General features: G+C 35.6%; 1 protein-coding gene and 1 long non-coding RNA gene across 2 annotated transcripts in view; one reads left to right on the forward strand and one right to left on the reverse strand.

Annotated features, from left to right (window-relative positions):
* Positions 1 to 23,874, forward strand: part of LOC144343506 (uncharacterized) — an 80,963-nt gene that overhangs the window by 18,926 nt on the left and 38,163 nt on the right. The gene's annotated exons all lie outside the window — the stretch shown is intronic.
* Positions 319 to 23,874, reverse strand: part of LOC100374351 (unconventional myosin-Ia-like) — a 61,464-nt gene continuing 37,908 nt past the window's right edge. Inside the window, exons 3-27 of the mRNA XM_078006025.2 lie at positions 22,858 to 22,973; positions 22,434 to 22,528; positions 22,003 to 22,107; positions 18,948 to 18,994; positions 18,586 to 18,649; positions 18,251 to 18,349; positions 17,847 to 17,953; positions 17,447 to 17,594; positions 16,903 to 17,111; positions 16,624 to 16,689; positions 16,258 to 16,425; positions 15,675 to 15,869; positions 15,017 to 15,187; positions 11,062 to 11,127; positions 10,879 to 10,946; positions 10,167 to 10,383; positions 9,344 to 9,493; positions 8,645 to 8,800; positions 8,344 to 8,418; positions 6,434 to 6,565; positions 5,397 to 5,503; positions 4,971 to 5,106; positions 4,640 to 4,792; positions 4,074 to 4,201; positions 319 to 3,866 (exon numbers count right to left, since the gene is read on the reverse strand). Coding sequence (XP_077862151.1) covers positions 3,746 to 3,866; positions 4,074 to 4,201; positions 4,640 to 4,792; positions 4,971 to 5,106; positions 5,397 to 5,503; positions 6,434 to 6,565; positions 8,344 to 8,418; positions 8,645 to 8,800; positions 9,344 to 9,493; positions 10,167 to 10,383; positions 10,879 to 10,946; positions 11,062 to 11,127; positions 15,017 to 15,187; positions 15,675 to 15,869; positions 16,258 to 16,425; positions 16,624 to 16,689; positions 16,903 to 17,111; positions 17,447 to 17,594; positions 17,847 to 17,953; positions 18,251 to 18,349; positions 18,586 to 18,649; positions 18,948 to 18,994; positions 22,003 to 22,107; positions 22,434 to 22,528; positions 22,858 to 22,973 — 3,099 coding nt within the window. The 3' untranslated portion in view covers positions 319 to 3,745. The remainder of the gene's footprint in view (positions 3,867 to 4,073; positions 4,202 to 4,639; positions 4,793 to 4,970; positions 5,107 to 5,396; positions 5,504 to 6,433; positions 6,566 to 8,343; positions 8,419 to 8,644; positions 8,801 to 9,343; positions 9,494 to 10,166; positions 10,384 to 10,878; positions 10,947 to 11,061; positions 11,128 to 15,016; positions 15,188 to 15,674; positions 15,870 to 16,257; positions 16,426 to 16,623; positions 16,690 to 16,902; positions 17,112 to 17,446; positions 17,595 to 17,846; positions 17,954 to 18,250; positions 18,350 to 18,585; positions 18,650 to 18,947; positions 18,995 to 22,002; positions 22,108 to 22,433; positions 22,529 to 22,857; positions 22,974 to 23,874) is intronic.

A 23,874-nucleotide genomic window follows, 5' to 3' on the forward strand; every position in this document is an offset into this window, starting at 1 on the left:
AATAGTGTTGTATAGTGTACATGCATTACAAGTATTGTATGTCCCTTATTTGCTTCCTTCCTTCTTTCATGATATATGTTGGAAGACTTTCATTTCAAAAAACATTGATAGACAAGTTGCAGAGTGTGAAAAAGAAATGTCTTCTTTCTTTGAAAAATCCACAATTCAGAATAATATATTATTTGAACACACCCTACACATAGAACCAAGCAAATTATTACATTAAACAAAACCATGGGATTGTTATTGAGCTTAGAGTTTAGATAACTGTTTTCTGAGGCTTTTCAAAATGGAAATTACACACAAACATTCTCAGAATGCAGCTTTAAAGTATAGTATTTTATTAACACATTAAATTGGTATCACAAATCATCTCCTTTCAAGATTCCACAAAGTACAAAAATGTAATAAAATGTCTGACATCTGAATATTTCCATCTGCATAAGTACATATCCATATATCCAAACTTATTAATAATAATTTATTCTTCTTAGTAGTAAAAAATCTTCCTTTTCTATTTTTTTTTAATTTGTGTACATGTCAAATCATACATATTACGAATAGAAAATTACTTTGAGTGTTGTTCTACATTCTACACAATGTGATGTGTCCAAATTTCTTTTAATACTTATCTGACAATAAACTAAACCATCATCCAATACTGACTATTATTAGAAAAGTACAAGGTATTGTGAACACCAAAAGGTGATAGAAAAATCTGCTCTTTTTTCATCATGGACATCAGTTACTGAATATTGGTTAAAATTGCATTTTTTTAAGAATTCTGCTTTAAAATAATTACAATCAATATGCTTATGTACCACTATTGATCACATAGTTGACCACATGGTTAGAACTGTTGACCACATGGTTAGTACTGTTGACCACATGGTTAGCACTGTTGACCACACGGTTAGCGCTGTTGACCACACGGTTAGCGCTGTTGACCACATGGTTAGCACTGTTGATCACATGGTTAGCACTGTTGACCACATGGTTAGCACTGTTGACCACATGGTTAGCACTGTTGACCACATGGTTAGCGCTGTTGACCACATGGTTAGCGCTGTTGACCACATGGTTAGCGCTGTTGATCACATGGTTAGCACTGTTGACCACATGGTTAGCACTGTTGACCACATGGTTAGCACTGTTGACCACATGGTTAGCACTGTTGACCACATGGTTAGCACTGTTGACCACATGGTTAGCACTGTTGACCACATGGTTAGTACTGTTGACCACATGGTTAGTACTGTTGACCACATGGTTAGTACTGTTGACCACATGGTTAGCACTGTTGACCACATGGTTAGCACTGTTGACCACATGGTTAGTACTGTTGACCACATGGTTAGCACTGTTGACCACATGGTTAGTACTGTTGACCACATGGTTAGCACTGTTGATCACATGGTTAACAATGGTGAGCCATGGCATTCACACAATTCATATTGACATAGTTCATATAGCGGCAAAATACTACTACTAAAAACTGCAGCAATTAATAAGACAAAACACACAAGTGTTGCGATAACTTGAATTACACGAAATAAGAAAAAAATGCACATATCTGTTGAACTGACTATTTTGATTTGGTCTGAATTGATTATCATGATTATATTTGTTTTTCATTTTACTAAAATGAAAATATGAATACATTATGTAATAGGGTTACAATGTATTACAAAGACTTGGCAAATATTATATTTTTAAACTGTAAATTGATTTTGCAGACTTGGAAACTTAGAAGATAAAAAACTGTTGTAAATTTATCTTAAATTATGTTATAATTATTTTTCTGAACAAATATAACAAAGTAATCAAGTCAGTCAGAACTTATAAAACAAACCAAGATATACAAGACTACACCAGTCATGCCTTGCAGGTAGTCTTCAGACTTATACCAAATGTTTACAGTTGCTGAATTTAAATAAAACAACAAATACATGTGCCTACAATGACCTATAACATAATTATCTGACAGTTTTCTTAAAATGTAAAGCTAATCATAAAAGAAGAAAATATCAGAAATCTTGAACTAAACCCAGCAAATTAGAAATTGTATTCTGTTTAACTAGAGAACAAGATATGAGCAGGATAAAGTCCTAATAATTGAAATATATTGAGATTACTTGGAGGAACAAGAACAATACTAATATTTTTATACATGTATTTTATTTTAATGAGATTGACTGAAGTAGTTCTTTTTGAACTGGGACTAAGAAGATAGTACATCTTAATATATATTATACTTGTAGTGAGCAATCATAAAGATGTTCAAGGTATATAGAAACTATTAATTTATTTAATATGTATATTGGGCAGAGTTTTGAAAGGCACAAAGCACACTTTTATTTAGAAAATTACAATAATCTGGAGGGGGCGTGGCTGACCAGGTACACTTAAATGAGATGGTAGCCATAGCACTACATGTAAATGTAAATTGCGATTTTCAATGCTAAACCAAGAATTCAAATTTCTACTGCAATAACCATATACTACTAACAAAACAATGATAAATCTATTTAAATGCACAATACAGTAAATCAGCATAACTACAGTAAAGTTGGTGTCAAGAAAATCACAGCTCAAGTGTGGTTACATTACAAAAATGTACAGATATCTGCTGCTTAATTAATAATTACTGTAAATGCAATTAGAGAAGTAATTAGAAACAATAATAAATTTACATACAGGTGCATACTCTGCAGCACTTATGACTTTGGAATCCCCCATTATTTCCTGGGGTGGGTGAGTTAGTCAATCTAGACGGGACAGTAATTTGAGGAACATTTCATTTAAGTACCAGCATCCGTAAATAAAACAATTGTTTGATGTTGAATAAACTAGTATATTATGTTGCCATGTCAATGTGTTGAATAAACTAGTATATTATGTTGCTATGTCAATGTGTTGAATAAACTAGTATATTATGTTGCCATGTCAATGTGTTGAATAAACTAGTACCGGTATATTATGTTGCCGTGTCAATGTGTTGAATAAACTAGTATATTATGTTGCCATGTCAATGTGTTGAATAAACTAGTATATTATGTTGCATGTTGAAATCGTTTAGATATAGAATTTCAAAAAAATGGTGATATGTCATGTGAATCACAAATGCAGACAATAAAGTAGCTCAGATTCAAGAGTTGCCATGACAACTACATATTGAGGAATTAGCTAGCACCAATTGGAAAAGATTCACCTAGAGTATTTACAAATTTCTGTGATTGGTTTCTGACCCGATGTAACATGACCAATCAGAGTAAGGTAAAGGCAAACACGCTTAAATTAAGAACTATAATAGGACGAATTAATTATGAATACAGCTGTGCAATGCTGTTGTAATAGCATCAAAAATAGGTAGTTTACATAGTATTCAAATAGATAGCCAAGAATGTATACAGAAACACAGTCCAGACTGTAGCAGATCACTCATCACTTTCTGATAACCAAACTATATAGCGCCATCAGTGACAGGTATTAGGTAAACTATTGTTTTTTCTTTTGTAAAAACAAAATAATAAACATTTCTGAAACTGCCTTATGATGTGATTTGCATAATTTTCTCAATATAATTTAATGAGTAAAATAAAACCATGCAAACAACATCACTAGCTTTAAGTCTACTATCAACTTTTGTTTTTAATAAAATAAATTTGTTTCTTTTTGAATGCACACAGTAATAGTGATTTATTGCCCAGAGTATTAAAAATGTCTGCTTTACTTTCTCAGTATCTCACACGACTACATCAAAACGTTTTCCTTTCCGTTTACACACTGGATCTTTTCGTGTTTGTCTCTTGTCTATACAAGTGTAAGCTAGCTGTATTTGACTTCCATTGAAGTGAAGAGGGAATCTGAAAAAAAATAATTATTTGGTCAATTGTAAGTCTTTAATTCGTGATAATTTCCATACTAGGGACACGACATGGCCATGCAACCATCTTCCAATTCCAGTATCAACCAGGTCCCAGGTCAAGCCAAGCACTTGCAGATATTCACAAAGAATGCCCCATAGCTGCATCCATTGATGAAATGAAAGACACCAAAGAAAGATTACTTACTTGTTATTTATGACAACAGAGATTGCTTTATTAGTGGCTTGCTGAACAGCTCGGTGTAGCTTGGTAATGATTTCAATAACTTTGTCAGACACAAACAGGAAATCTCCTTTTTTATTGCTAGGGTTGCCCTGTTAATGACAAATTGTATGTAGTTTAGTTACGAGGTGTTTTAAACAGTTACAATAACATATTACAACTGTATTATTCAGAATTTTTTGCTCAAAATAATGTACAGTAAAACTTATAGAATCTTTTGAATTCTAAAGTAACTTTCAGCACCATTCACAAATAAATTTTATTAGCACTTTGTGAAAAATTATGACGATTTGGTTCAAAATAAATTAAGGGAATAGAGAAAGATGTACAGAAATGTACAAATAGTTGAAGAAAATTGATAGTGTCGGAGGGTTACTGTATTGGCTTTATTTTAAGAGCACATAAGCCAAACATCATGACACTGGTAATAATCAAGAAAACCATGTTGTAAACTGAATATGGGTCAAATCGAACACCTTTTTCATATTGTTTTCATGGACAGCAGTTTTATAATGACGCAAATAACTCACCTTATTTACATGAATTGCAAAGAGTCCATCATTGTAGGGACTAACTGATAAATTGGTAATTTCTGTGAGTGGTACTCGGTATTTCTTTTCCAGGGTCTTGGAATCCAATAACTGAATAGATGAAGAACTAACTACAAATAATGTCGGGACTCCCTGAAATAAATCAACATCTTAATTGAGATAAAAATAGTTTGAGTCATCAAGACATCAATTATTAATAATATTATTTGTCAATTATTAATAATATTATTTGTCAATTATTAATATTATTTGTCAATTATTAATAATATTATTTGTCAATTATTATAACTTGTTGACAATGCTGTCTTACCTTTCCATTTGATCTATTAAGTTTTGTAAGAATGTCTGAGAACTGAATATGTTGATCATTGCTAGTTTGTGCTGCTCTCTTGAACTTAGAGTTATTTTGTAATCGTACATAGTCTCCTTGGTATGGTACAGCAACCCTGAACAATTAGAAGAAACAAATCTCAGTTTCACTACTGTCAGGTTTCAATATTAGTGATTCGTTTAATTCCTCATCTTCTAAATTGACAATAATAATTATTATATCATTAATTACAGCAGCTATTTTGATCAATAAACACCTGTTAGATATAGTGAAAGGTGTTGTGGCTGGTGTCATGGCTTATGTCTCTCTGATGGAAACCTGTGATTCAACTCACAATGCCATAAACAACATAGTGCCCAAATATGGGACATTTTCCAAAAATCACAGAACACAACATTAACTTACGATGAAGGATAGAGTTCTTTCTTGTCTTTGAACAGACCACTTGCACTGACTTTTTCACCAATCCGATGGCGAGTGGACTCATCAAATTTCTTCCTATACTTCATTGCCTTCAGAAAAACACAGATTTTGATTTGAATAAATGACACAGAATAACTAAAACATCTATGAGTGAGTTCTCATGTATGAGTGAGTTCTTATGAATGAGTGAGTTCTCATGAATGTATTGTCTTGTATGAGTTCTTATGAATGAGTTAGTTTCCATGTATGAGTTAGTTCTTATGTATGAGCGAGTTCTCTTGGATGAATGAGTTCTCTTGGATGAATGAGTTCTCTTGAATGAATGAGTTCTCTTGGATGAATGAGTTCTCTTGGATGAGTGAGTTCTCTTAGATGAGCGAGTTCTCATGTATGAGTGAATTCTCATGTATGAGTGAGTTCTCTTGGATGAGTGAGTTCTTTTAGATGAGTGAGTTCTCTTGGATGAGTGAGTTCTCTTGGATGAGTGAGTTCTTTTAGATGAGTGAGTTCTCTTGGATGAGTGAGTTCTCTTAGATGAGCGAGTTCTTTTAGATGAGCGAGTTCTCATGTATGAGTGAGTTCTCTTGGATGAGTGAGTTCTCTTGGATGAGTGAGTTCCCTTGGATGATTGAGTTCCCTTGGATGAGTGAGTTCTCATAAACGAGTTATTCTCATAAATGAGTGAGCGAGTTCTATATATTATTGAGTTTCTATGAACTATTGAGTTCAAGAGCTATGTACTGGCAATGGAAATTCTGCATAGGTGTGTCTCTAAATGCATGTTTTTTGGTTCACTTAGTCATCTTTTTCGAACTCAGTAGCCCCATAATCTGATATTACATGTAACAATGTAAATAATCAAGTTTTCATGTTTTCCTTATAAAGGTGTGTTGGCTGTTCCCTCTTTGGACACCAGTGAAAATATTTATTGGCTTAAAGTAGGATTTAGATGGTGATCCAAATCCCCCTTGGAATAACTGTAAGCAAAAAATTTCATATATTCAATTCAGGAAACTTACTCTCCATCGGATGAATATTTGCTTCAGTTCATTGGATGTTTCTTCATAAAGAGGGGAGCACTTAGGCCATTTAGTGTCCAATGGAGACATACTTGGCAAGTTGTCTCTGATCTTCAGTAGAAACCTCATTTTCTGAAACAAAATCAGTTAAAAATAATTGATTTGGTGACAAGAAATTCAAAATATGGCTGGAGTTGGATTTCACCGTTACTAACATCACAAATAGAAACATGGTCATTATTCAGACATGATATATACATGTGAAAATTTATATTAAAACAAGTCATTGTCAACGACACGTCCCTGTTCCGTTCATATTTGAGTGACATATACATTCAAAGCAGATCATGACAGAAATTTCAGACCACTTTCAGTGGTCTGATCCGAAATGCACCTGCATATGTACAACACATTGTACTAAATCTGAACAAAATCCATCCATGCATGACTGAGATCCGGGTCCGGAATTGTGAAAATATGTGATTTTGATGCATTTTCGGCCTTAAAATAGCGATCATTCAGCTATTGTTAAGCGAATCATGAAACAAATGCACATATCTAATTGTGACATGATGTACCATGTGTGTGTGAAGTTTGAACTTGATCAATCGGATACGGATCCAGAACTGAATTCTTTAAAACAAAATGGCCGCCAGTCGGCCATTTCGAACTTGATCTGAGAAAAAAATAACGTGCATCAAGGTCCTATTATGTTTAATGTATGTACCAAATTTGAACAAAATCCGTCCATGCATAACTGAGATCCGGGTCCGGAATGGTGAAAATGTGCGATTTCAATGCATTTTCAGCCTTAAAGCAGCCGCCATTTGGCTATCGTTAATGAGATCATGAAACAAATGCACATACATATTTGTGACATGATGTACCTTGTGTGTGTGAAGTTTGAACTCGATCAATCCAGGCACGTCTCAGATACGGATCCAAAACTGAATTCTTTAAAACAAAATGGCCGCCAGTCAGCCATTTCAAACTTGATCCAAAAAAAAAAAAAAACGACATGCATCAAGGTCCTAATATGTTTAATTTATTTACCAAATTTGAACAAAATCCGTCCATGCATAACTGAGATCCGGGTCCGGAATGGTGAAAATGTGAGATTTTGATGCATTTTTGGCCTTAAAATGGCCACTATTCGGCTATCGTTAATCGGATCATGAAAAAAATGCATGTGCCTATGTCCCATATAATGTGTGATGTATGAGTGAAGTTTGAACTTAATCGGTCCATGCATGTTCGAGATACAGGTGATCACGGACACACAGACGCACACAGGGCAAAACATAAGTCCTCGTTTTCGGACTACGTCCGAACGGGGACTAAAAATACAAGATATCAGTATGCAAATAGCATATGTAGCACCCTCTGTGGTAGCCATTTAACACACAATATCAGCCATATTACCACTAATAGAATAATTTCCAATGAGATCTTGGCTTTGCCTAGAACAGTATAAATGGGGATACTGAACTTGAGTGTTCAGGTGACACACAGATGAAAGGTTTATTCATAAAGACAACAAAATGGGGAAAAGAAGATGACTGCCACAGAGGGCGCAGTATTAGTCCGAATAGATAATATATTCATTATACAAGTATAAATGAAAGACCAATACTTTTACTTGTAAGCAGTGTCAAATTTATAGTTTCTCAAAATACTGTTCAATGACCTCATGTTTATTTTCTGTATCTTAATGACAAGGCCTGTATTAATAGTAATCATCTCATTACAATAAGTGTACATATCACTGCATTATTATACCTTTCTTCAACTCATTGTGCTGTAATCTTACATTATTTTACAGTAAATCCATACATTTTATAAGCTGGACAGAATTAAAAAAAAATGAAGTTTAGATGACATTTTCTTTTGAATTTGAATAACTAACGTACCATTCTTTTTTTGAGGAAATCATAGATTTTAGGTCCAGCATTAGAACGGAACTTCTTTCTGTATTCTTTACGAATCTACAACAGATAATAAAGATACATTACTAAAAGTAACCGTGTGTTCAAGACAATTAGTGACTGATGTCCAAACAGCATCAACAAAAACTATATGATTCCAGTGGACATAAAAACCAACTGAAGCAGGAAGATGTACAAATACATTAATCTGCCCATTTTCTCTTAGACCAAAAAGCTTCTACATGTATGTCAACAATTTTAATCGGTTTCTGACAAGCAATAATACCTTCCATCCCAAGTAGAACTTGACAATGACTCCAATAGCCCATTTGCATTTGGCTTCATACTTCAATCGTCTTTTTTCTTTTCTTGCCACCGTTCCTCTCCAGTATGCTGCTATTATAATGGCAGCTCTACGCATCTTTCGATAACGAGTCTTGGCCTTAAAAAAATAGGAAGAGAAATGATAAAGGGCTTATGAGAAAGAGGCAACAATAGTGAATGTTATCTATGATGTCATTATTATATGTAATTAATCGAGAACAATATAAACTGGAATGACCCATGCAGTGTATTATTATGATGTAGACATGTGTATTTATTAGCTGAGAAATTGACAGGCTTTAGTTTAGTTTCTAGTAGTATAAAACCTGTCAATTTATGAAGAACTTTTAGTGCTTGTGTTTGGTGTTTCTACTTGCATGAAATCAAACTTTCTACTGTTTTTTAACAACTTGTTAGTACCAATGCAAAATACCATCTAGTTTCTGAATCTGACTTTTTCTCTTGCTTTGAATTCAATGTGTACATGTCATCTTTTTTGTTCATAAATGAACACCATCTTACAAACATTTTAATTTGTTTATTTTCTGGCATTATAGAATGGGGTAAAAGAAGAGCAGTGCCCTCTTCTAATCTTTTAACGCCTTCCTATAATCAAAATTCTGAAACTCTAAGGGTGTATTCTTCAGTAATAAATGCTTACCTGATGACCCCGCACTCGTTTCTGGACAACAATTGTAGCATTACGCAGCTCCTGGTATGAACGCCACTGTCGCCAGCCACGGAATGTTTTCTGAATAATAGTAGCGATGTCATTCAATTTACGCCGTCTCCACTCTTCTAAATCAAATAGCTATAAACAATGAAAACACACTCATTAAATTAGTACATTAATTAAATCAATAATTAACACTACACAAATTTTCCTAAAAATATCAAATTATTTAATTGATAAAATTGTTATTTGAAAGGATGCAATAATAAGTAGTTCATTGTCAATTTAACAATGTCACATTATAGTGGACATTAAAATAAAAATGTTAATAAAATATTGTGTTTTTTTAATTTCACGACACAGTGCTTTGGGTTGTTTTTTAATTAAAATTGCTGTACTAGAGACACTGAAAACTGTTCCTGTGTGAAGTTAAGTGAAGTGATTATTTATGGCAGAATCCGGTATTTCTGCCTCAGTATTGCTCATGCTGCTTCACAGAATAATTCTCGATATTGACTAATTTCAAAATATTATTAGACATTCAACTGCACAAAAAGTATGCATGCTGTAAGTCACAACCATTTGAAAAAATCTCTTGTTATGATATTTATACATACATACATACATACAGACAGACTGGGTATGACATTAGCCCCCTTTGTGCTTTGCACACCCAAGTCAAAACTCAATAATGTGCTTTATATATACCTATTCAAGGAATATGACTTCTAAATCAAAGTTAAGTTAATGTATAACAAAAATTACAGTAAAATGGAATGGCTAGCAACTAATTAAACTTAGCTGTACTTACTGTTCTTGGAGACCTAATGAAGATCTTGGTCCTTCCAAATGAGAATTCAGCTGTTGGGATGCGATTATGTATCAATATTTCTGTGACACCGTTTTTCAGCGTTCCATTCCAGTTTGGCCAGGTCCTAGGACACAACATCTTGTAACGTTGTAGACATAATTCATATGGTTGTCTAAATGCATAACCAGCTCTACGCACTCTCACATTCTCCATTAAACTGTGGAGATAAACATATACAATACCATAACTGCTCTATTAGAAGAACTGGTAAAAAAACATGAAACATTATTGTGTCCACTGCATAGAGAACCATTTCTGAACAAACACAAATTAATATTCTTTTTTTCGGACCATGTCTGAACTTATCTAAGATCGAAGAACTTGAAAAATGTTGAAGAATAAAATATATATTGAAAATAATGACATCCAAACATCACTGGTGCAATTAGAAAATTGCAAAACCTATAAGACTGACTGTTTATGCTAGCACACATGCCGGTTTGAAAGGCTTATCATCACACTTTTTTGGGCCAAAATAAAAAAATATATTCATACAAAACAATATTGCACTATTAATAGCCTATGCTTTATGTATATTACAGATATGGTCAAAATGAGTTGTATTTTAATGATCCAGTATACAATAATTGCAAAGTTAGGTTTGTATGATCTTCTGTTAGTGATGTGTTTCACACTAATTAAAGACTCTTACCCCAAATAACGAACTTGATGTCTGATAATAGTCTCATCATAAGTGTCTGGTTTTTTGAAGTCATTTGGCTAAAGAAGAAAAAATTAAAAACAATGAATTTGAATTTTCAATAAAAAAAAAAATTTCAATTTAATGTTTTTTCACCTAGGTGTGAAGAGAAAACATTTTTGTTGCAATGTTTACCTTGATGCACCTAATGTAGTTTGGATTCTTAGCGAGTAAATTCTTCATGAGTTCAGCAATAGAGTTCTGAAATAAAACACTTTATACATTAGACACCAGTTTTGGTGGACACATGAAACAAATTCACACCAACGATAGTTGTTTTCAATGCTATAGTTCTTAAGTTAAAATCTCAGAAAATTGTTGCATACTTTCTAGAATCAAGAATCTATTGAATATTTTGAAGGTTGCAAATATTATACAGCATTGTTGATAACCTGACATGTAGGTGTGAGTAGGGCTTCACCAGCCAAATGACATCAGACCTCACTAACACCTGACATGTAGGTGTGAGTAGGGCTTCACCAGCCAAATGGCATCAGACCTCACTAACACCTGACATGTAGGTGTGAGTAGGGCTTCACTGGCCAAATGGCATCAGACCTCACCAACACCTGACATGTAGGTGTGAGTAGGGCTTCACCGGCCAAATGGCATCAGACCTCACTAACACCTGACATGTAGGTGTAAGTAGGGCTTCACCGGCCAAATGACATCAGACCTCACTAACACCTGACATGTAGGTGTGAGTAGGGCTTCACCGGCCAAATGACATCAGACCTCACTAACACCTGACATGTAGGTGTGAGTAGGGCTTCACCGGCCAAATGGCATCAGACCTCACTAACACCTGACATGTAGGTGTGAGTAGGGCTTCACTGGCCAAATGGCATCAGACCTCACTAACACCTGACATGTAGGTGTGAGTAAGGCTTCACCAGCCAAATGACATCAGACCTCACTAACACCTGACATGTAGGTGTGAGTAGGGCTTCACCAGCCAAATGGCATCAGACCTCACTAACACCTGACATGTAGGTGTGAGTAGGGCTTCACTGGCCAAATGGCATCAGACCTCACTAACACCTGACATGTAGGTGTGAGTAGGGCTTCACCGGCCAAATGGCATCAGACCTCACTAACACCTGACATGTAGGTGTGAGTAGGGCTTCACCGGCCAAATGGCATCAGACCTCACTAACACCTGACATGTAGGTGTGAGTAGGGCTTCACCGGCCAAATGACATCAGACCTAACTAACACCTGACATGTAGGTGTGAGTAGGGCTTCACCGGCCAAATGACATCAGACCTCACTAACACCTGACATGTAGGTGTGAGTAGGGCTTCACCGGCCAAATGGCATCAGACCTCACTAACACCTGACATGTAGGTGTGAGTAGGGCTTCACTGGCCAAATGGCATCAGACCTCACTAACACCTGACATGTAGGTGTGAGTAGGGCTTCACCAGCCAAATGACATCAGACCTCACTAACACCTGACATGTAGGTGTGAGTAGGGCTTCACCAGCCAAATGGCATCAGACCTCACTAACACCTGACATGTAGGTGTGAGTAGGGCTTCACTGGCCAAATGGCATCAGACCTCACTAACACCTGACATGTAGGTGTGAGTAGGGCTTCACCTGCCAAATGGCATCAGACCTCACTAACACCTGACATGTAGGTGTGAGTAGGGCTTCACCGGCCAAATGACATCAGACCTCACTAACACCTGACATGTAGGTGTGAGTAGGGCTTCACCGGCCAAATGACATCAGACCTCACTAACACCTGACATGTAGGTGTGAGTAGGGCTTCACCGGCCAAATGGCATCAGACCTCACTAACACCTGACATGTAGGTGTGAGTAGGGCTTCACCAGCCAAATGACATCAGACCTCACTAACGCCTGACATGTAGGTGTGAGTAGGGCTTCACCAGCCAAATGACATCAGACCTCACCAACACCTGACATGTAGGTGTGAGTAGGGCTTCACCAGCCAAATGACATCAGACCTCACTAACGCCTGACATGTAGGTGTGAGTAGGGCTTCACCGGCCAAATGGCATCAGACCTCACTAACGCCTGACATGTAGGCGTGAGTAGGGCTTCACCGGCCAAATGGCATCAGACCTCACTAACGCCTGACATGTAGGCGTGAGTAGGGCTTCACCGGCCAAATGACATCAGACCTCACTAACGCCTGACATGTAGGTGTGAGTAGGGCTTCACCGGCCAAATGACATCAGACCTCACTAACGCCTGACATGTAGGTGTGAGTAGGGCTTCACCGGCCAAATGACATCAGACCTCACTAACACCTGACATGTAGGTGTGAGTAGGGCTTCACCGGCCAAATGACATCAGACCTCACTAACGCCTGACATGTAGGTGTGAGTAGGGCTTCACCAGCCAAATGACATCAGACCTCACTAACACCTGACATGTAGGTGTGAGTAGGGCTTCACTGGCCAAATGACATCAGACCTCACTAACACCTGACATGTAGGTGTGAGTAGGGCTTCACTGGCCAAATGGCATCAGACCTCACTAACGCCTGACATGTAGGTGTGAGTAGGGCTTCACCGGCCAAATGGCATCAGACCTCACTAACGCCTGACATGTAGGCGTGAGTAGGGCTTCACCAGCCAAATGACATCAGACCTCACTAACACCTGACATGTAGGTGTGAGTAGGGCTTCACCAGCCAAATGGCATCAGACCTCACTAACGCCTGACATGTAGGCGTGAGTAGGGCTTCACCAGCCAAATGACATCAGACCTCACTAACACCTGACATGTAGGTGTGAGTAGGGCTTCACCAGCCAAATGGCATCAGACCTCACTAACACCTGACATGTAGGTGTGAGTAGGGCTTCACCAGCCAAATGGCATCAGACCTCACTAACACCTGACATGTAGGTGTGAGTAGGGCTTCACCAGCCAAATGGCATCAGACCTCACTAACGCCTGACATGTAGGCGTGAGTAGGGCTTCACCAGCCAAATGACATCAGACCTCACTAACACCTGACATGTAGGTGTGAGTAGGGCTTCACCAGCCAAATGACATCAGACCTCACTAACGCCTGACATGTAGGCGTGAGTAGGGCTTCACCGGCCAAATGGCATCAGACCTCACTAACGCCTGACATGTAGGTGTGAGTAAGTCTTCACCGGCCAAACGGCATCAGACCTCACTAACACCTGACATGTAGGTGTGAGTAGGGCTTCACCGGCCAAATGGCATCAGACCTCACTAACACCTGACATGTAGGCGTGAGTAGGGCTTCACCGGCCAAATGGCATCAGACCTCACTAACGCCTGACATGTAGGTGTGAGTAGGTCTTAACCGGCCAAACGGCATCAGACCTCACTAACGCCTGACATGTAGGTGTGAGTAGGGCTTCACCGGCCAAATGGCATCAGACCTCACTAACGCCTGACAGAATAGTTTTAATAGTTAGGGAATTTGCAGAAGTTCGCGCCTTCTTGCAATGAGTTCAAATGAATATTCATTTTGGTGGTCATGGTAATTAACACTGTCATCCAAAGCTGTGTATGCACTGTCAGCAAATATTACTGTTTTCAACAAGATGATAAACATTGAGCGTAAATTTGCCAGCACCTTATCACACATTATTTCAACAAATAAACTCCGCTGTGAATGACTACTCTTTGATGGCTATCACTATCTGACGTTCCTGCAATTTGATTGGTACTGACAAAAAATGGAGGGACGTGAAAAACTACAATCTTTCTGTCAGGCATGTGTTGGTTTGAAGCAGTGCGGAGGGTGAACTCCATGACCCCGTCAGGCTACATTATTGAAAGTAAAAGCAGAATGTATTCTAATGATACAAGAGCATCAAAGAAACAGCCTTGGTGACACCAACTGAAGCCAAATAGATGTATGAGGGTAATTGTTAGGTTACTGTATGACAATCCCTATGATATTGTAATAAGATAATCTTGGGAGATATGGATCAGATCAGGCCACCACTAAGATTTACCACTATTTCAAACTAAGCATTAAGCTGCATAAAGTTACAGCAAATGGATATGTAGGATTACTTTAATCCAAGATTTGGTGACACATTTGAAATATATTTATTCTAAAGATTGGTGTACCTTGAACTGATAGCCAGCTGTTGGTGGTCTTTTCTTACTATACTGTTCTGGATTGCCCTCTGGGAATAATAACTTGAGTAAAAGATGATCACATTTATACATTGCTTGTGATAAATCTCGGAACAACAAGTCATTATTCTTGTCAATAAATCCATTCACATTGTAAGTTACCTGAAAAATAACAAATTTTCAAAAGTTATTACACAAATTTTTGAAATAGATATATTATTTAAAATAACTTCATCAAAATATATATATAGTTGATACTTAATGTTTTGAAGTTGAAAGTAATCTTTTTCAGATTGTAACTGAGGCTTCTCACAAAAACATTTTCCACAATTTTTTTTATCAGACACTGAAAGAATACATTAGAGGAGGTAAACAGTCAAATTCCCAAGATTGAAAAAAAACCAACAATGGTTGGAGTACCAAACACCATCATTGTGCAGACAGTTAAAAAGTGGTATCAAATCAGTAGCAAACATGAAGATCTTCAAAATAAAAAAAGTCAACTTTTAACATTAGCACTGGATTAATAAACAGATTATCACCTTAAATTCAACAAGAAATTAACATTCATAAAACCAACAATGCTACATTAAATAGCTGCAGGTACTATGAGGTCAATAAATTTACAGTTATAGAAAGTTATACATACATCTCCTGCATAGTGCTTCACTCTAAAACAGTGATGTAGAATAGATTTGTCAGATTTCATTTTGGTACGGCTTTCATAGAACTTTTGATTGGCTATGAACGGTGAAGAGTTTAATTTATTCAGGAATGTTATGTCAGTAACAGTACCAGGTCTCAAACACTCATCATCCAGCATCGCCAGGATACCTTTGTTATTCTGGATACAAAGAATAGTTGAATGTTAGAGTATGTAGAGATGTCAGCACAGCAGTTTCTGGATTCAAGGTACATGTACAAACTGTGATATAGACACATGAACTGATATTTGAATATGTTCAAAGGTAACAAGACAAATAGTTTTTAATACAGAGAAGTCTTGTACAATGAAAACACATGAAGCATGTGAAACAAATACGGTAACATCCTGTGACAAATTCTATAGATTAGTTCTGATGATACATGATCTTTGTGTACAGAAAAACCAAGATAATCTCAATACAGTTTTTACTCCATTAGAGGTGCATGCAATAATCTCTGTTCTTCCTTGAAGTCAAATAGATTTTGTAAATACAGAATGCTCCTTATTCAATTGCAATATGTCATACCTTTTCAATAAGGTCACAAATAACAGCATTATTGAAATATTCAATGTGTGTCCACTCAATTCCCTCCTGTACATACTCATCCTGTTCTTCTTTCAATGTCAACTCAATAAAAATCTGCTGCAGCTTCTCATTACAGTAGTTGATAATAAACTGTTCAAAACTGTTGTTCTGAAAAATAATAGGATTATAATAGAATCATCATCATCATCATTTTGATTTTTTTTTTAGCTTCTTCTTGAGCTCACTACTATTGTCATCATTTATAACCATCACCCTCCTCATTCCTCTTAAAGTAGCTGGTCTCATTTCAATTCAAACAATGTATGTATACAGATAACTATATGAATGAAAACCCTACTATCTCACCTGGAATATTTCAAATCCATAGATATCAAGTACTCCCATCACTTTCCTCTTAGTCTTGGCTTTAACCTGATAATATTGACAATAATTACATAAATTATTATGAAATGTGGAATTTTATTGGCCTAAACAAACTGATCACAGCCAGATGTATAGTTTTATGTGGAGTGCACAATACTATACTCAATTATAATCTCATTATTATTGATTTATCCATGTACTCACAACTTCCTAATGCTCGGCAGACACTAACAATTACATCTCATAACAATAAATACATACCCTGATGCTTTCATTGATTGTCTTGATGATCCACTCAAATAATCTTGCATATATGGCTTTACAGACAGCATTTCTACCATAGACAGCATGTGAAGGGTCCAATGATGTCACAACTTTATCACCTTTACCACCCATCATACTACGCTTGGTCAATGATTGTAATATATCATTTGGTTCACAGTCTAACAAGTCACATATCTCAATCATCTCTGCAAGTAATGATACATCTTTCATATAGAATTGTACAAATTTTGGCAAAACAATATACAATAATTTCTGTTTAGTTATTTTATGACTAGGCATTTATGTATATTTTATTAGGTTTGGGTAAATATTTGTTTAAGAGTTTTCATTACAGAGAAACTGAAATGGAAGTATAATTTGAAGTATATGTATCTTGTAATTTTAAAGCGACCATGTGTAATTTTAGTTTTGAAATGTAATAGTACTTTAGGCCAGCGGCCATATAGTGCGGAATAAAGAATAATAATAATGTGAATTGCACAGACTAATAAAGCATACAAACTAAATAATCTCTACTAACCTTTTTCTTGCAATATTTTCACAGCTTCCATGCCACTCTTTTCCGTGTAACACTCAAACTGGATATTACCAAGTTTCAAAATGGCCGCTAAGAGTTTATAGATGCCTAGAATTTCTTCATCTGAAAATCCTAACACTTGCATGGCTTTCTATAATGTATAAAAAAACAATGTTGGCAATATTGTGTGAGATTTTTCAACACCAGTTCCTTCTTTTCATCACAAAATATTCCTGTTTATAGGTTTATAGTCTGCACTTTCCTAATTTAAAACAAAGTGAATATGTAAAATTTAGCATACAAATTAGTCATTTTACAGTATCAAGTGAAATTCTTAGAATTCAACTATTGGTTGTAGGATTTATGGTGACATTTTCTTAGGGTGATCACCACACACACATACCTGAGTTACTGCGAAGTCTTTCTTATCATCAATAGTGTCCACATTTATGCATCCGCTTTGGTTTAAAAAGTTGTATTTTTCGGCATCTCTATCTAACATAAGCTCCTCTGAAAACACAATTAGAAACATTTAGAGTCAATTACATACCTGGAAGTGAGTGACCCTAAGTGAGGCTACGATGGTTGAACTCTAAGATGGTTGTAACACATACCAAGAGTGAGCTTAGTTGGGGGCTTGGAGTAATATTTATTTCAATCTATCTCCTTGTGGTTTTGTAATGGAGGACTTCACATCTCAGTTTATTTACTAAATACATGTATATCAATTATTATCTATGTAGCACTGATGACCTAGGCTATCTTTCTCTCAAGACAGTGTCATGTTTAATAAAGAAAAGTACCTACCAAGTAGAAGACTGGGAGCCCCAGAAAGTAGTTGATAAAACATATGAAAATTTCGTTCTTTAGGACTCTGATCTATCACACGCGACTTTTCTAGTAAATCTACAAATAAAAACACAATAAAAACACAATAGACTAAATGGTGTTATGTTATATTATAATTTACTACTAAATATTATTTTTACTACTTAGTGAAAACAACACCACTACAAAGTAACAGATCTTGGAAAGAACATTACTGACATCTGGTTCTTACTATCGCCAATGAAGTGGTGAGAAACTAACACTTTCTTGCTCTGGTTTGACACTGTTTACCAATAGTGATGTATCATACTTACAGTTTGTGATGACACCACCAACTGGATCTCCCTTGAAATCAAATTCCATATCCATGTATTTTCCCTGTAATGCAAAACACAAAAGTTACTTATACTGACAATACTATAACTCATGGAAGACTTGATGTCAAAATATGCACCCACATTCAACACTGACGCTAACAAATATAAAATCACTGTATTAGTTTGTAGTTTGTGTTTCAATTTTAATTTCCCTGAGAAGAATACAACAGTAGTATGCAACTAATTAAAAACATAAATAGAAATTTCCTAACAGTAGTGTTGATTATTGCAAATCAGTGATTGCAGAAAACAATAAATCTAATGGCTCAACATAGATTTGATAATATCAAAATACTTACAAATCTGGAAGAATTGTCATTTCTAAGTGTCTTGGCATTTCCAAAAGCTGTCAAACCAAATAAATTATACATCATAAGGTTTGTTGTATCAGTTAGTTCAAACAATCACTACTATACAATGCTTGTAATGCTAAGTCAGTCACTCCAAAACTTTGCACCAAAGCATAAGAACATCCATTCATTATGTGCTTCAATATCAACCCAATGTTTATTCAATCTGAGGTTTTAACAAAATTAAAAATTATTTTTAATATTATGGATTCATGTGACAAGTATACAGAAAGTGATAAAAATCTTTAACAAGATAGTTAATAATCAGTATTTCAACTTTGTATTGGTTTCTATGGTGATATTCTTTATCAAATATTAAACATAGACATTGTGATGAATATTAATTATGTGGTGTTAAAATATTGAGGGAAATAGGCATTAAAATGTAGTGAGTTTTACCAAAATATTATAATGAGAAATCCTCTTTCATAATATACATATAATCAGGAGTGAATAAGTCAATAACATCTATTTTAATTTACTATTATCTTATTTTATCAGCCGTTGCTGAACAGAATGCATCAGCGGCTAATGGAACTTATCATATTATTGTAGGACATTGGAAAGCAAGGCTTCAATCATAAATTAGTCAGCAATGGCCAGTGATAAGCCATAGTTAAATAAGTCAGCAAAGGCCAGTGATAAGCCATAGTTAAATTAGTCAGCAATGGCCAGTGATAAGCCATAGTTGAATTAGTCAGCAATGGCCAGTGATAAGCCATAGTTAAATTAGTCAGCAATGGCCAGTGATAAACCATAGTTAAATTAGTCAGCAATGGCCAGTGATAAACCATAGTTAAATTAGTCAGCAATGGCCAGTGATAAACCATAGTTAAATTAGTCAGCAATGGCCAGTGATAAGCCATAATTGAATTAGTCAGCAATGGCCAGTGATAAGCCATAATTGAATTAGTCAGCAATGGCCAGTGATAAGCCATAATTGAATTAGTCAGCAATGGCCAGTGATAAGCCATAGTTGAATTAGTCAGCAATGGCCAGTGATAAGCCATAGTTGAATTAGTCAGCAATGGCCAGTGATAAGCCATAGTTGAATTAGTCAGCAATGGCCAGTGATAAGCCATAGTTGAATTAGTCAGCAATGGCCAGTGATAAGCCATAGTTGAATTAGTCAGCAATGGCCAGTGATAAGCCATAGTTGAATTAGTCAGCAATGGCCAGTGATAAGCCATAGTTGAATTAGTCAGCAATGGCCAGTGATAAGCCATAGTTGAATTAGTCAGCAATGGCCAGTGATAAGCCATAGTTGAATTAGTCAGCAATGGCCAGTGATAAGCCATAGTTGAATTAGTCAGCAATGGCCAGTGATAAACCATAGTTGAATTAGTCAGCAATGGCCAGTGATAAGCCATAGTTGAATTAGTCAGCAATGGCCAGTGATAAGCCATAGTTAAATTAGTCAGCAATGGCCAGTGATAAGCCATAGTTAAATTAGTCAGCAATGGCCAGTGATAAGCCATAGTTAAATTAGTCAGCAATGGCCAGTGATAAGCCATAGTTGAATTAGTCAGCAATGGCCAGTGATAAGCCATAGTTGAATTAGTCAGCAATGGCCAGTGATAAGCCATAGTTGAATTAGTCAGCAATGGCCAGTGATAAGCCATAGTTGAATTAGTCAGCAATGGCCAGTGATAAGCCATAGTTGAATTAGTCAGCAATGGCCAGTGATAAGCCATAGTTGAATTAGTCAGCAATGGCCAGTGATAAGCCATAGTTAAATTAGTCAGCAATGACCAGTGATAAGCCATAGTTAAATTAGTCAGCAATGACCAGTGATAAGCCATAGTTAAATTAGTCAGCAATGACCAGTGATAAGCCATAGTTAAATTAGTCAGCAATGGCCAGTGATAAGCCATAGTTAAATTAGTCAGCAATGGCCAGTGATAAGCCATAGTTAAACAAGCCATGCATGGCACAGTCCCTGTTAGTTATCAAATTTAAAATATATAGTTTTGTTTATAGTAATATAGCTGGAATATAACCATGTCAGGAATATGATTTTTAAAATGATTGACATTTGTATCTGATCGTCAAACAAGTACTTGTCCATATTGAGAGATATTGCTTTGGAACAGCATTCAAAATCAGCCATTTTGAATACATGTATATATATATAACATGATGTATAACGAATATATAAAATTTGAATATAATCAGTCAAAGCATTTAAGAGATTTGGCTCTCGAAGCCCAATCATTAAAACAAAATGGCCGCCAGTCAGCTATTTTGAATCCAATCTGAAAAATAAAATGACGTGCATCAGGAACCTGTAATGTCTAATGTATGTTATAAGTTTGAACAAAATCCATCCATAAATGCAAGAAATGCTTGATATTTTAGCACAAAAATATATATATATATATATATATATATATATATATATATAGTAATGCCAAATATGCTTGATATTTGATGATTTTTTTAGCACAAAAATGGCCACCATTCGGCCATTTTGAATAGGATCGTCAAACCAATATATCTGTCTATCTATGACATGATGTATAATGAATATTTAAAATTTGAACATAATATGGCACAAGAACCACATTCATTAAAACAAAATGGCCGCCAGTCGGCCATTGTAAATCTAATCTGAAAAACAAAATTATTTGCATCAAGGTCCCATAATGTCTAATGTATACACCAAGTTTGAACAAAATCCATCAGTAAACAGCCGAGAAATGCTTGATTTTTATGATTTTTTTAGCACAAAAATGGCCGCCATTCGGCCATCTTGATTCAGATCGTGAAACAAATTGACGTGCATATGTATAATAACATGTATGACGTATGTGTGAAGTTTGATTGTGATTGGTCCAGGCATTTCTAAGATACAGGTCCGGACGCACGCACGCACGCACGGACACACAGAGGTCAAAACGTAAGTCCCCGTTTTCGGACTGCGAATGGAGACTAATTAGTCAGCAATGGCCAGTGATAAGCCATAGTTGAATTATTCTATTATACCAGTCAGATGTGTACATACCTTCTAACACTGGGTTTGACTGTAAAAGTTGTTCTTTCACTTCATCAATGTCTTTTCCTTTACCTGATACTGCAGCTACATATTGCATAACTATCTTGCTAGCCTCTACAGAATCAGTAAAAACATAAATCATTAAAATTCTGGTATTTTATAAACGCTGTTGTCATATGATTCCATACTAATCTTACAGTAAAACCATTTAATTTCTGTTGCTAGGACAAACCCAGCATCACAAAATTCATAAAAATTGTAAAATTAGTAGCTTACATTAAGAGTGATACCATCCAATTATTTTATTTTACAACATGACCATCCCTTCAAACGCACTTCTGTAATATCATTTTTTCATATTAGACAACAGAGGCCACACCTTATAATTTACAACTTAGGAGGGGAAAACTAGACCAATGGGATAGGAATAGTCACTGTACCTGTTTTACCAGCACCACTTTCACCTGTAATGATAATACACTGATCTCTATTCTTGTCTCGCATAGACCGATATGCATCATCTGAAATTGCATAACTAGAAGATATAATTGAAAAAAAATAATCTAAAAACAATTTCTTTTTTCAAACATCTACCAATACCTGTTATAAATGTTACCTCTCCTGATTATTTGTTTTAAATATAAGTTATTGTAAAATAATTTATTTTAACTTGCAACTAATTTTCGCTGAAGGAATGATTCAGTAAAAATAAAATTCAGTGAATATACCTTTTTTCCTATATTGTACATTCAACTTGTCAAAAATCAGTGAAAATAAAATTTTATACAAAACACCCAAAAAATCTGTTTTAGCGAAAATTAATCCTAGCTGAAATATAGTATTTTTACAGTATTAAGTACTCACATATGTGGTGGTAATTCATAAAGGTTTCTACCACGGTATTCATCTATCTTCTTGTCTCCATACAGCGGCAAACTTTGATAGGGGTTAACTGATACTACAACATTACCAATGTATGTCTAATAGATGCATAAAAAAATGAGACACACACTTGAGAGATTAATTAATAAGTTCATACTAATTTTTACCATTTTATATTCTAAACTTTGTAACAACTCTTTCTCCCTTAGAGTAAAGCCCATATTTAATAATGTATCTGTTTCCATGGAAACAAGTATGAGACCCATTTTATATTTTGCTATTCAAATAAATACTATACAGTTGGTACGAAGCCAAATGTAGGCTTTTCTCTAGACTGGCAAAGTCGGGACTTCTTTTTTGTTTTACAAAATGAAATAATTGTTCTTTTAGTCCTTTCAGTGTAATCAAGAAAAATAACCTGACCGCTAAAGAAATCCTGACTGGACGCATCTGCGGGCATTTGACTGATATTAATTATTCATGATGTCATTGATTATTCATGAGTGGGTGTGTAAAAGTAAACGTGACTTTTTAAAGATTGATTCGATCGCAGACATGGATACCGTTTAAAGTGCAATGGTGATACTTTCATCCATTTTTACTGAAAACCAGTCGATTTAAATGTTCAATGCATATAAGTAGTCTATCAAAATCGTCGGGACCTCAGAAGTGAAAGGTCACGTACATTAACATAGATAAGAGATGACATATACAGCTGCACTTTGATACGTTGTCAATGTTAGTCAACATATTTTAATTAGCATAATCACCGGAGTGAATCCGCGCTGGTTTTCACTCCAACGCAGGGGGTCGCCTGCAGATGTGTCCAAGTCAGGATTTCTTTTGCAGTCACGCTAGTTTTTGCGATCACGTTAAAAAAGCTAAATTGAAATTATTTTTTTTTAATTCCTGACTTTGCCAATCTAGCTTTTCTCCTATTTATTGCAGTTAGTATTCTGTCATGCCAGTGAGTTAGCTGTTCATGCCAGCCCATTAGCT

This window comes from Saccoglossus kowalevskii, chromosome 21 (assembly GCF_978046115.1).
Source record: "Saccoglossus kowalevskii chromosome 21, keSacKowa6.1, whole genome shotgun sequence".
Taxonomy (NCBI): Eukaryota; Metazoa; Hemichordata; class Enteropneusta; family Harrimaniidae; genus Saccoglossus; species Saccoglossus kowalevskii.